The sequence below is a fragment of the Erpetoichthys calabaricus genome, chromosome 14 (genome assembly GCF_900747795.2).
Source record: "Erpetoichthys calabaricus chromosome 14, fErpCal1.3, whole genome shotgun sequence".
Classification (NCBI taxonomy): domain Eukaryota; kingdom Metazoa; phylum Chordata; class Cladistia; order Polypteriformes; family Polypteridae; genus Erpetoichthys; species Erpetoichthys calabaricus.
This window is the reverse complement of record NC_041407.2, coordinates 23840489-23854392: the sequence shown is the minus strand read 5'-3', so window position 1 is coordinate 23854392 and position 13904 is coordinate 23840489. Positions and strand designations below refer to the sequence as shown.

The 13904-nt window shown below is 36.5% G+C and overlaps 2 protein-coding genes across 2 annotated transcripts in view; one reads left to right on the top strand and one right to left on the bottom strand.

The window, feature by feature from the left end:
* The window catches only part of atad5a (ATPase family AAA domain containing 5a), a 30398-nt gene extending 22676 nt beyond the window's left edge, over positions 1 to 7722 (bottom strand). The window contains exons 1-6 of the mRNA XM_051918935.1: positions 7392 to 7722; positions 4977 to 5046; positions 3081 to 4786; positions 2703 to 2775; positions 2370 to 2606; positions 1767 to 1881 (exon numbers count right to left, since the gene is read on the bottom strand). Coding sequence (XP_051774895.1) covers positions 1767 to 1881; positions 2370 to 2606; positions 2703 to 2775; positions 3081 to 4786; positions 4977 to 5027 — 2182 coding nt within the window. The 5' untranslated portion in view covers positions 5028 to 5046; positions 7392 to 7722. The remainder of the gene's footprint in view (positions 1 to 1766; positions 1882 to 2369; positions 2607 to 2702; positions 2776 to 3080; positions 4787 to 4976; positions 5047 to 7391) is intronic.
* Positions 7723 to 13108: 5386 nt separating this feature from the next.
* crlf3 (cytokine receptor-like factor 3) overlaps positions 13109 to 13904 on the top strand; it is a 45061-nt gene continuing 44265 nt past the window's right edge. The window contains exon 1 of the mRNA XM_028819032.2: positions 13109 to 13255. The gene's annotated coding sequence lies outside the window, so the exon portion shown is untranslated. The remainder of the gene's footprint in view (positions 13256 to 13904) is intronic.

The following is a 13904-nucleotide window of genomic DNA, read 5'->3' as shown; positions in this document are numbered from 1 at the left end:
TTGACCATTCTGTAGACCATTATAGTGTTACAGGTTAATTATAATCAGATGCATTAAATTTATGAACGATATGCGGTTAATTTCAGTGTATTTGATAAAGCCGCTGTCGTGGATGTGGATGTAAGAAAGGGTAACCACACAGGAACAGTAGCACTGCTTTGACGCTGGGTGCCGGCAGTCTCCAAAACCGAGCGGAGAACTTGCGTACGACAGGGTATTAGGTACCGCGGAAAAGTGCGTAGCTTTACGCCAAGTGTAGGTTTTATACATCGCCATTTGAACATGGAAACGTTCTTACGCAACATTTCTGTGCGTACGCACCGTTTATACATGAGGCCCCTGGACTGTAAATCATTTCATAAACCTGAGTGAAGAGGTCCTTTCAATTTTAAGCACAGAAGGGCAAAACAGCCATGCAGGCGTATCTTGAGAAAGTGCCTTAAAATTGTTTAAAAAATTTATATATATTGTGAATTTTAGCTTCATGTTATGTCAAAATACCATACCTTATTTTTTCAGACAATGCTAAGAGATTTCCAATGCCATTTCTTAGAATATAAAAAAATAAACTTATTATTGAGCCAGTCCTTCTTTGTCAGCTTTTTTTCCCTGGAGTACAACAGCCAGCATTAACAACTGGCCAAACACCAGCCCTATCATTAAGCAAGTCAGAAAGATTTAGGATTCTGTGGTTTACTAGTTATGTTGAAAAATTAAGCACTCATGCCTCCACTGTATGGAAAATTTGAGAGCCAAATGTAAGGTTTGGTTTTCTTTTTTTCATGAGATTCTTATTAGATAGCTCTTTCCCTAATCACTTAAAGGTGTTTGTCAAGAAGCATGTGCGATTACCAGACTTCATTATTATTCAGGTTTAAACAAGCAATTATGTTTTCATCAAGATAGTTAAGTTCTGTTAAATGCCATAGACGTTTCTGTGACCTATGTAGGCACAGAGTTGTAAAAAGTTAGAAAACTCATTTACATAAAATTATTTACTGAAAACTTTTAAAATGTTTAGAGGTCTTATTGACTAACTGCACAGTTAGTTTTTGTACCACCTTATCAACAAAACACTTTCTTTATGTTTCTGAAGTCATTCCAGTATCCACTTTTAATCAAATAGTTCTTTACTGCACTTAAAACCAACAGTACATGTGCTCCATCTTAATACTCAAGTAGTAAAAATATAATTTTAGACGTGGTTGGAAAAACAAGATATTTATATTTAAGTGTATATATTTCACTGTTTATATTTACTTAATACTGTGCGTATTCCTTATATTTACAAAACTGAAAAATTCAACTCAAGGGTGCTGATCAGAAAATTGACCTTGACATGATGCCAAGTATATTGAAAGACCAACTCAAACGCACATCCTCCACACAGGGGTCAATTTGGAATCACCACTTAATCTAATCTGCAAGTCTTTGGGGATGTGACACGAAAACCGAAGTACCCAACAGAATATCTAGGCATTTAAGAAGTGCAAACTCCACACAGACAGATACTGCCCAGATGTTGGTTTGAAATGTGGATACTGAATCTGCGAGTGAGCAATGTCACCCACTAGTCGAAGTGTTTATAAAGTTACTATTTTTAAATAAATTAATAATTACATATTAATATAAATTTTATATGTAAATTACATATATATGTAAATTACATACAAGTTTATATTATATATTTTATTCATACTGTATGTAGATACACATACACACAATATATATTGAGCTTTAAAAATTTAAAAAACACCTGTACTTACCTGTGGAGGTCTTGGGGCATTTGCTTTTACCCAATACTTCATTCAGGCTTCGCAGTTTTTTCCCATTTTGTTGTTCCTTGGAGAAATCACCATCTTCTATCAAGACAAGGGAGTTCTATGGAAAGCGACCAAAAAACACAAACCTTCAACATTATGCAAGCTCCTGCAGATTTCTCCACAAACATAATTCTCAATTTACAGCTAATAAGAACCAATAGTTTTTATTTGGCTTTTTTAAAATGTATTGTATTTTTTTTTTTATAAAGTCAGAGCACAGGTAGGTTAAGTGATGTGCCCAGGGTCAAACTATACATCTAAGGTGAGGAGTGAACTAGCAGCCTTAGGGTCCAGTGTTTTAAGCACACCACCACACTTCCTGCCTACAGTCAGATGACTTGAAAGAGGGCAGTGCAGGCATAAACTTTAAATTGTTGGGAAACTAGTAGATATTCTGCAATATTTCATTTTGAGATTTGAGATAGTGATTACAAAGTGTTTGGTACCCTCTTTAATAAATAATATTATGCAATTACTTTATGCCAATTAGGGGTTAGTAAAATGCAAGTGAATTTATAAATGCAGATTAAGTGGCAAAGTCATAACCGCAGATATTAAGCTGCTCCTACAGAATTCCATTTCGGTAAAACAGACCCGAAAGCATATATCTTGTGTATTTTGATATATCTCATCAGGAGTAACCTTGCTTTGCTGACGAGCTCGAGAAGATCTTCTCAAACACACATCTTTATCCTGCGTTGTTTTACACTTGCTCTGTTGCATGGCTTTTGCTTTCTCCACCAGCTGTTTGGCTTTCAGTGTATTTTTCTTTGCGTCAGCTTTCTACAAGGCAAATATATATTTTTTTAAACACATGACAATTTCAAATCCTGTATATATGCTGCAGTGATAAGACACCCACAAAATTACCTTGCCTACCTTTAGTAATGTTTCTGTGTCTTCTCCCCCAGAGTTCAGCAATCTTCGTGGAAATACACGAGTAAATCGCATCCTAAAGCCAAATGAAAAAAAACAAAAACAAATGAACAGCATTAAAGGAATGCCACACAGTGCACTTCTTTTTTGTTTTGAAATTCAGAACTGCTGTATTATTTTGACAACATATGTCTTTTTTCTTTCCAATCCCCTTCTATAATCTAACTACTTATGTATGTACATAGGTATCATGCTGAAATTTCAAACAGAAATTTGTAAGACCCTGGGGAACACCATGGAAACATTTTATAAACCACAGGTCTTGATTTTCTAAAAGCTGACTAAATAAAAATGGAAAATTAAATATAAATATTGTAATACCTGATTGGAGACTGGGATTCATCCGGAGCAGTTATCATCTCGGATCTATAAATTCCTTTCTTCGTTGTTTTAGGGGTTGACATCTGTACCGGGGAATCTCCTACAAGGCTTGAACAGACATCTGAATTCTCTTTGTTACGTTTGTTCAGACTAGTTAAGTTCTGTGCATCACTCTTAGCTTGACCTCTTGTCAGCCTTCTCGAAGACACTGTACAAACAAGATTTGCTTCTTGCATAATCTCTTTTTCTTCAGTTTTGCGGTCTTCTGGTTTTTGTGTCTTCTCCAGCACTTTTGGAGCCACATCATCTATTGAAGATACTTTACCTACATTTCTCTTGCCCTTCCTCTTTAATGATTTTCCTTTTTGAGCAGATGTGTTCTCTTTCACACATTGCACATCTTTGCTCCAATTACCACTGCTACCAGAAACGTCTGAATCAAGAACATTTGTGACAGCGGTCTCTTCTGTGGTATTTTCTGTTACCTCAAGCTCTTTTGGGACCTTTTCTATAGGCACTTTTGGATTTCTTTGCACCTTCTTTTGTTTGTTCTTAGCTACATCCAGTGGTGGCTGTTTAAACACATTCATGAACTGTTTCTTCTCAGCTGGGGTGCATTTGGGTTTGGACAGACAGCTTGTTGAAGTCTCAATAACAGACAATTCTAGTGCCTCCTCATCTACAACTACATTTGATTTTCTTTTTGAAACTTGCTCAGCTGTTTTGGTTATTAGAGGGTCCACTTGCAGAACTTCGACTGGATCAGCCTCCACATCCCTCTTTTTCATGAAAATAGATGCAATTTTCTTCTGAGCTTTTGCACCGGTAGATCTTGCAGCAAGAGAATGAACTTGGGCCTGAATGGTAAGAGTCCTTGGAGAAACTTGACTGGGAGAGCTTTTTTGTCCATCTTTATCATCAGATGACTTAACCAAAGACCTGTCTGGTGATGAGAGATTATCAACTTCCTTTTGGCTTTCCAAAAAATCCTCAAAGGAGATGGTAACAATGCTGTCATTTAGACAGGACGTCTCATCAACATTGACATCCAGGCTGGAATTGCACATTGATTTCCTACACTCATTATGAGGTGGAAGCAATGTCACTCTGGAGCTTTCATTACTGTCTTTATTTTCTAACGGCTCTTTAATTAAAACCTTGGAAGAGGTCTCTAACTGTTGTGGCTTTCTCTGCATTTTCTTTGTTTTTTTCATTGTCTTACTTTTCAATGCAGTCTTTGGCTGTTCATTTAAGTTTTTGTCTTCTTGTAAGTCATAACTGTTTGCACAGATCTCAGCCAGCAAGGCAGCTGTCTCACTACCCAAGATGCTAGATCCCACAGTCAAGCCATTATCACGGGAATCATTGTTCACATCAGAGACCTCATCAGTGTTCTCCTCAATGCTGTCAATTTGTTTGCTGAAATTCTCTTTTTTAGTCACATTTCTTCCTCTTCGTAGGCTTCTCACCCCTCTTACTGGTATCCTGTCATCCTTGACTGTCACATCACGCTTCTCTTGGTTTTCTTTAACTTTTTCCTGTACAACATGTTTGTTGTTGGCAGGAGATGTTTTTTTAAAATAGTCCATAATATTATTGGACTTGGGTGGCGAGAATGCTTTCTCGACTTTAGCCAGTGGCATGAAATAATTTGTGATGGTTTTAACAGGTGCATGATCGCCTTCTTTTTTTCGCTTCTTACAGTCCTAAAACATGAAGGAGGGAAGGACAAGCTTTGTGAAGATGAAAATGTCAGATTTTCTCAAAAAGAAAGCAACAAGAAGGTAAATGAAAGTAAATTAAAAAGAAGCATTTAATGACAAGCATGTCACAAGTATGTGAGATGACTCCACTTACTTGCATTTGAAATTTTCATAACAGATCAATGCAAAATACCTGAGTATCAAAGTCTTCCACAAGTGTTGCCATGCCCACTATGCTCACCATATCTGGCTGCTCATTAAACCTTTGCAAATAAATAAATAAAGCAAAATTACAAACACACGGAAAATTACATTTCCACATGAAGGCATTTTAAACAAAAAAATGGAGGATGAGCTGCAAGGTTTCTCCATGCTGATTTTACAAATGTTTGAACTTGTGTCAAAAGCTAGACATCTTTGCGTACCAAAAACTGACACTGTTTGATTCTCATTTAGTAGTCTTACAATCACTGAGTCATCAGAAAATTTTAAGACGAACCTGCTTTAAATTTACTGCAACAACCATTTTTGTAGAAGATTTACAAAGAGGTGAAAGAACACAACCCTATGGGGACACTGTAGACGAGGACAGCATGTCAAACTAACATTTTAGCAGTGGTTCTTCGTCACCCACCATACCAAACTGAAGTCTAAATTACAAGTGTTATATAAGAATCACTGCAAAAGGTAGAGCTGGAAAAATGTTAAAAACGGTGGCAAGAAGTCTACAGATATTAGCCTTTGTGAGTCTTCGTGCCCTTCACGTGGTCATAAACCAATGAAGCAAAGTGACATTTGTATCCTCTGTACCTCATAGTGTTGTCATATCAAAATATCAATAAGTATCAATTGTAACATTTTTAAAATTGCTTTGAAACTCTTTTTTTCATGGTATCAATTCCACAGTCTACATTACGAATGCACTTCCAGTTCTCGCTGGCATTTCAAAGTTGAACTTCGTAGTCTACCAATTGGCACTGCTAGAGTTGCAGCCCTGTTTCCACACACTCACTGGTGTTAATAAGATGGCAACTTCAGCAGTGTTGGAGCCTTCACCTCACACTTGGTGACAATTATTGACAATAAGAGAATCTGGAGTAAATACTTATTTGGCGCAAAGCCGAAGCACAGAGAATCATAAAATATATTCAAGTCTGTATACAAGATTTGTTTCCACGTAATACTAATTAAAAGGGCTAATATAACCAATTTAGCAAAAAAAACTTGGAAGGACCGACACATGAGTCAATACAAAGACCATCTTATTTCTGAATTTCCAAAACAATCAGTACAGTATAAGCATTTAAACTGGTGTGTTTGAAGTAGGGATATGATATTTGTATTTTTCTACTGGTTAAAAAGTTTTTTTTGTTTTTAAATTATATTTCAACACATTTGCTACATAATGTAAGGCGCTATAATTTTTTTGTGCCTCAGTGAACACTTCACATAAAGATACGTTGTCGAGCTAGTCTTCCATGCAAAAAATTTGGAAAGTTACAAAAACATCGTAGTCAGTTTACAGAAAAATGCAGTGTGCATTGTTTGCATTTTTGAATAGCCTTTAAGTGTGTTAGTGATCTGTTTGTGTGTTACTTTTCTGAATAGTTTTCAATGTATGGCTTATTTATTTCATACAGAAGACCACATTAATGTTCTTTCTATTTGAATGTTTATTTAATCTTTAATACTTTTATGTACAGTTTTTCACTGCTTATTCGATTAACATTTACTGGTGTTTATAACTTTTCATTGTACTACCTCAGCAGCAGTATTTACTTTCAATTAAAAAAATGACCAGATTTGAAAATTTTTGCAAAACTTTACTCATACCTTTTATATAAGACTGCACTACTTAAAGAATATGCATTACTCAAATTTCTATTTTTTTTTGTTTTCATCAATGTAAAGAGTTGAAAGCATACAGAATTAAAATTTATTTAAATGGTACCCAATTTCAAAACTTTCTTAGTAAAGGACTGAAATGTTGATATGACAACCTAAGCATCTTTATTAGAAAGGCAGGCGATTTGAAGTGCATCTAATAAACCCTGTGTTTTCTGTTAAATTCCTCTTTACAGTTTTTTTTTTTTTTGAAAGAGCCAGAGGTCTTAAGTTTTTCAAGGTTTTTAGGGGGATTTGTTTTCAGTTACTGGAAATACAGTAGTCTGTTTCCACCGTTTTGTAAACGGTTGCGGTTTCTAATGACAACCTAAAAATAAAGTAAAAAACTAAGCTGCTCTGCGCAAGACTTTAGGCGCCTTCTTCCAAGATAATCAGTTACGGGACTTTTCTTTTTTGTTTTAAATGCTCTCTACATCTCAACCACTGATACGGATGAGGTGGGGAGAGGGGAATTTTTATAACGGGGGCATGAGGAAAAGGGGGCGAGATTCATGGCACGTATGGGAGACAAGGCTTCAATGTGGGAACTGTTGACATATGAAGCAATGGCACCTTGAACAGGGGCTACGAGGCGAGGAGTGCAATGGAATTCGACTTTCCGTAGAAACCGTATGTCAATATGAAGCATTAGTAATATATTCAGTTCCGACACCGTGTTACAGAAGACAAAAAAACGGTTAGTCTCTTACTAATGTACACCTACCAAAATTGCTGTCGCTTCTCTTCCCTTTGTGCCGATACTCAAATTCAGGGGTGGCCTGGCGTCAGCAGCCCTCTGCAGCTTCATAGCCGCTTAGCTCCCGCGGAAGGCTCAACGAGCCACTGCAATAGCTCTTCACAAAATTCCAACGATAAAAACATTAACCATTCCCGTAGTTCTTAAGGCAGACAAAAGTGGTAATATTTTTTTTTTAAAGTATAATTCACCAAATCGCCATAGTTACTTGTCAGATTTAAAATTGCGCCTAACGAGAACAACACAGCCTGGAAATGGCGCCAATCTTCATTGCCCTTCGCCAGTCATTCAGCTGTCCAATCAGAAGGCTTTCTTTGCCGGTAAACGTCACACTGCTTTGCATATACGGAAGAATGCAAAAAAAAAAGGTAGTGTTAGCGGACTTCCTCTGACGTCATGAAGTTGTAACCTCGCCTTTTAAATAACTTTATTGATATTAATTGATTTTACAAACATGTATGACAACGTATGCATTAATCTTTAAATACATCTTCATATATCTCAATTACAGTATCAGTTATCTTGTTTACAAAGACTTAGGTAGAGATATAATTTAACGTTAAAAGTGGTATCGTGGAAAGATAATTTACATTTATCACTAAAATATTTTCCTTCCAACACTATATCTTCAACTATCTATTTTTCAAAATGTAATCACAAGCGGATCGAAACAATAGATTAAATAATTGAAACTCTGATAGCATTTTTTCATAGAGCACAAAAAACTCATCATCCTTAAATCTGAACCACTCAAACAACAGTGTCTGAATTCAAACGTTAATTCTCTGAACTTTACGTCTTCCAAAAAGCTCAGCGATCGCTCCTGAAAAGACAAAAACTATTTGAGATGGAAACCAAAATACTTGTAAACCTTCATGGTGTAGCTTGGTAACTTGACTTAAGGATCACAAGCTTCTCCAAAGTCTAAAATCACCTTCATACCATCTGCTGGAAGGCTGAATCCATCATCTTTGATGCTATCCATCCAGCTCATCCCGTTTTCACTTCTGCCTTCTGGTAAACACTACCAGTGCCTCACCACATGATCCATCCGCTTCAGGGACAGCTTCTTAGAAGATAAGAAAACAGACAAATGAGAGGAGACCATTCAGTCCTTCAAACTAATTTGTTAAGATAACAGCCAAATGTCCCACTGTCTTACTCAGATACTTCTTAAAGAGTGTCAAGGTTTCTGATTCAACTGCATTTTTGTAGTTTGTTCCCACAACTCTTTGCCTAAAAATGTGCTTCCTGGCTTCAGACTTCAAAGCGCTTTCCCGTAATGTCTACTGGTGGGCATTAAGGGGGTTCTGAGGTGGCAAAAATAGATTAGCCATCTAGGTCTGTGAAGAGGATCAATTGTGCTCTGTTTAGTGTGTTGCATTTATCCAATTTTTTGACACCCATCGCACGTAACCTTCCTGGAAGGGGGCTTCTCTCAGAAATTACCCTTCCCAAAATGTCTTCTTATACAAGAAATACATTGTTGCTGTTGGTGGTGTACTCAAGTACATGATTCACCCTTAAGCTGGTCATTCGAACAGGTCATAAGATCACTAAACTCTCGGTAACCTGATGTTACCCACATGCTGGTTTATGTCTAGTTCTACTGTATATTACGTGTGTACTGCCATCTGTACTTTATTCCCTACTGTTGTTTAATACAATTTATACATCTGTACAGTTCTGTTTTGCTCTGTGCAAATTAAGCCATTCTTCAGCTACTGTTATTTATTGTATTTTCTTATTTATTTATCATCTTTATGTCTTATTGCCGGTATATATTTCCCTGGCCCCCAACCCCTTCAACAACTGCACAAAAATTTCACTATGCTCTCACAGCCTAAAGGATGTGACAAAAATGAACTAATTTTGTCTGAATTTCAGAGAGCTAGTAAAAGTATATTAGCAAAAGTTGTAATTCTGAAGGGGCCATCCAGGATACATTACCAGGCATAGTCAAAATTAACAGTTTCCAGTTTTACACCATTATATTCAGGAATTAATTTTATCATTACCTAATTTATATAGTATAAAAACTATTTACTTATGGAAAAAATACATTTGGTATAAATGAAGAAGAACATGATTCTCATTTATAGATTAGTACACCTATCAGTATAGATTATGACATTTACACAAACTTCATTTTTTTATTAAGTGTGACAAAGAGTTGGACATTAAAAATACTATTTTCGAAAAGCAAACCAGTCATTAGATAGATAGATAGGTAGATAGACAGATAGATAGACAGATAGATAGATAGATAGATAGATAGATAGATAGATAGATAGATAGATAGATAGATAGATAGATAGATAGATAGATAGATAGATAATCATACTGTTGAGCTTTTCCTTAGATGCTCAAAGCACTTTACATAGACATAGCAGAGCCACTTCACCCACTACCAATGTGCAGTATCCCACCTGTATTATATGGCAGCAGCCATTCTTGCTCCAGTATGCTAAGCACACATTAGCTAATAAGTGGTGAAGGGTGGGAGAGATCGTCAGCCACTTAGAGGCAAGGGATGATTAGGAGGCCAGAATGGATGAAGCAGTGATATACAGGACATTGGGGTACACTCTACATTTGCGAGAGGATACCCAGGGATCTTTTACGCCCATAGAGAGTCAGGACTTGAGTTTTACATCTCATCTGAAGGACGGCACCAGTGTTTACAGCACAGTATCTCACTCACTGCACTGGGGCATTGGGATCCACACAGAGACCACTGAGTAAATATCCCTAACTGACTACATACAACAACTCTTCCAGAAGCAATTCTGCAACCCAGGCCATTCTTAGTTGGTCTCCCATCCAAGTACTGTCAAGGCCCAATGCTTTAAAAAGTTCATTATTTGTTTTCTATATCAATTGTCCATTCACATATCCATTTTTGAATGAGTTTAAAAAAGCTGGCATTTATTCTGGTGACAATGAGTAAAACGCAGATACCAACCACAAACTGTATACAACATTCAGTCACAGGGCACATTCAAAAACATATGTTCAAAAGAGTTTAAAATGTATTTAACACATACATTTTTGGAACAAGAATCAGAGCACCTAGAGAAAATCTCAAAAGGCAAACATGCAAACTACTAAAGAAGTAACTTGTATGGGTTCAAATGCATTTTTCTGGAACTGTGAATCAACAGAGCTAACAAATGTACCGCCCAGTAAATCTATTATGACCCCTATACTCTTTGCACTTTTTTTAGTTTGTACATGCTATTTTGCTGTATTATTGCATATGTCCAATCGATCATTAATGTTTATTTTACATTACGCACTTCACAGAGGACACCATCACAAACTGTTTCACAAAACAAATAGCAGAATTCAAACAAAACTAGAAGATCATTCAAGAAATATTTAATTAAAAACTCACCATTTGTCTGTCCAAACAGTTATTCTTTTACTAATGCTTCAGAATCCATCTGTGATCCTGCTGTATATTTTTAAGATTAAGAAACTTAATTAATGGTTAAAGAGACAAGCAGTCAGTTTTTATTTGAATGAGGCCAGGCTTTTATGGCAACTGACTGTCATCTAGAAGGTTGCTGGTTCAAATCCCATTACTGCCAGAAGGGATCCTACTCCATTGGGCCCTTGAACAATGCCCTTAACCTGAAAATTGTTCCAGGGGCCCTGTACAATAGATGACCCTGCGCTCTGACCCCTAAAGGTCATGTGAAAAGACAATATCCCCTTGGGGATTAACATAGTGTATCAAATCAAAATCAAATCTGGACAGAAAGTTCAAGGCAAACATTTCTTATTTTAAATGTGCATGTGTTGCAGTATACTTTCTGTATTTTTCCCCTTCATAGCCTTATCTGATTATACAATATGATTTTAGAAAGAAAAAATACCAATCAACCTGAGGATGGCACAGAAATTACAAGGAATATCAAAAGCCCATACACCTTTGCTAAAATTTTAGCTTTTGTCCATGTAATGGGTGAAAACAAGACAAAATATGTCAGCCATTTCCATCATTATTACAAAATCTTAAAAACAACAATATTTAAATGAAAAACAAGTATATAATTTCTGGGAAAACTAATTAAAAACAAAACAATTCCAATGCCTTGCTTATGTAAGTGTTCACTCCCTTTCTAATAACGTTTGTAACTTGTGTTCGCAAAATAACCAACCACATTTCAAATCATGTACCAAAGTAATTTGTCTTCACCTAATATTAATGCAGGTGATTTTGACTGCACTAAATTATATCAGTTACTATTAAAAGACATCACTGTGTTCTTCTTGTTGCATAATGCAAAACTAATCATGAATCAAAAGAAGCTAACAAAATATCTATAGGATTTTAGTGGTAAAAGATAAACTACAACAACAATATTTATTTCTATAATACATTTTCATATAAATCAGGATAACAGTATAAAAAACTTTTCAGGATTTACAAAAATAATGGAACACATTGAAGATTTTAATTAATACAAAGAGCAAATAAAGCACCACTAAAATACTGGAACGATAAGGATGTCACTGCAAGGCTGATAACCAGCCAAGGAGAAAGATCTTCAAGGAGGTTACAAGAAGACAAGGCCACACCTAAAGAAGACGTAGGAATTTATGTCAGTAATCCGTCACTTAATACCCTCATATTACAATTGGAACATTCATCAATGGCTGAGCTAAGGTTAGAGCGGCTAGGTGAAAGCCTTTACTCACAAAAACGAACATCCAGATATTTTGGTATAAAATCTGTCAGCCAGAATATTTAAAAACAAATTTCACCTTTCGAGTTTATAAGTTCCCAAAGTACACAGCCAAATCAAACAAGGACCAACTCATGGAACGGCAAGTCAGAAACTAGATTTCAATCTTGTAGACAAACTGTGGACTTGCCCAAGAGGATTATGCACAACATACAGTCTAGAAATGCTAAAAAAACGTGTGCAAAGTTGGTAGAGTGCTATCTAAAGAGTGTCACCGTTGAAAGTAAATCTATATGCTTCCACAAAGTGTGGCGTGGGCTCGAGTATGCAACAAAAGGTTTACACGAGTGATTTCTGATTATTTGCTCAAAAATTTTTGGTTACGACAATTTATTAAAGATTAATAATCGTCTGACAAGATTTAACTGGAATCAACAAAAGTCTAAATTGCTGTAAGGTTACGTAGACTTAACACCACACACACACAGTACATTTACAAACTGTATGTGTGAGCCTTTGAGCAATACAGTATTTGCTATTTGTCAAAATGAATATCTAGTTATTAATAATCTACTCTATAAATGTCATTAGAAGCTTGACAAAAAATTAGTGAAACCTCATACGTGTTACGTTTTACATAATTTGGCAACGATTCCTCGAACAATAAAAATAAACAAAACTAAAGTTTACTGTTCGTTAGAATTAAATGCGTTGAACACTTAAACATGAATAAAAATACTGCCCTTGGGTAACAGTTCGAGTTCGATTTTATTCCGATAAAGCAGGTCATATGTCAAACACGAAATAAACTACATCAGCCGTTATCTTTTCTCAGACAACTGCCGAGCTCTCAAACCAACACAATGATAGACACAGCTATCTGAAAATCGCCCCGCCTCTTCGGTTTTGAGGTCCAAGTATGTCACGCTACTCGTTTTCTGATTGGATAACGTAAACCTTCTCGGTTTTTTTTCTGCCGTCCCGCCTCTTCCAGGGTTGACTGACGCTTACCGCGAAGTTGCCTCTGTGTTAAAGTGAGTGTAGAAGAGAAAAGCACGTCTAGTAGAACTTCTCTTAGTCCTTGAATTAGTCATTTTAACATCTTATTCGGGATTCAGAATTAATGTTGACTCACAGGTACGTGGCTTACTTTATTAAACAAGTTAGATCGTGTTTTGTGAGCCTAATTCTGCTTTTATGTATTAGACACATCGGTTATCACCAACTTTGGGTGTTTCCTTTAAAGTCCCAGTAACAAGTAGCGGCGTGTCATTCAGCCGCATGACGCCCCCCAAAGGTAAAGGGCTTTGGTAAGGCAGGTTTTTATTGATGAAGAAGTTAAGATTTAAAAACTTTTTCTCATCTTTTGCATGTTTGCTTGTCAGTGTTGTTTTGTGTAATCTATGGAGCGGAGCGTCTTGAAGACGCGAGGCGTTTATCGAAACTTGTGTTCTGCGTCGTAATGATTTACGGAAGTGCGGAGTGCACGTTGGCAGCTCGACACCCCTCGTTTTGTTTCTTATCTGTTTGTATATCTCATCATACACACATCCATCAATTCTTAAAACGCTTTTTAATCCAGTTTAGGTCGGCGGTAGTCTGAAATAATTCAGGATGCATCCAAAGCAAGAACAAATCTTGGACGGAGCACCAGATTATTACCAGACACATTCGCGCCTCAGGTGACCCAAGGTGCACTTAAACCTGGGGGCTTAGCAAGCCGGGGAAGAATATACACATACAGTCCACATACTGTACACTGACTTGGTCCGGACTCCTCCTGCTG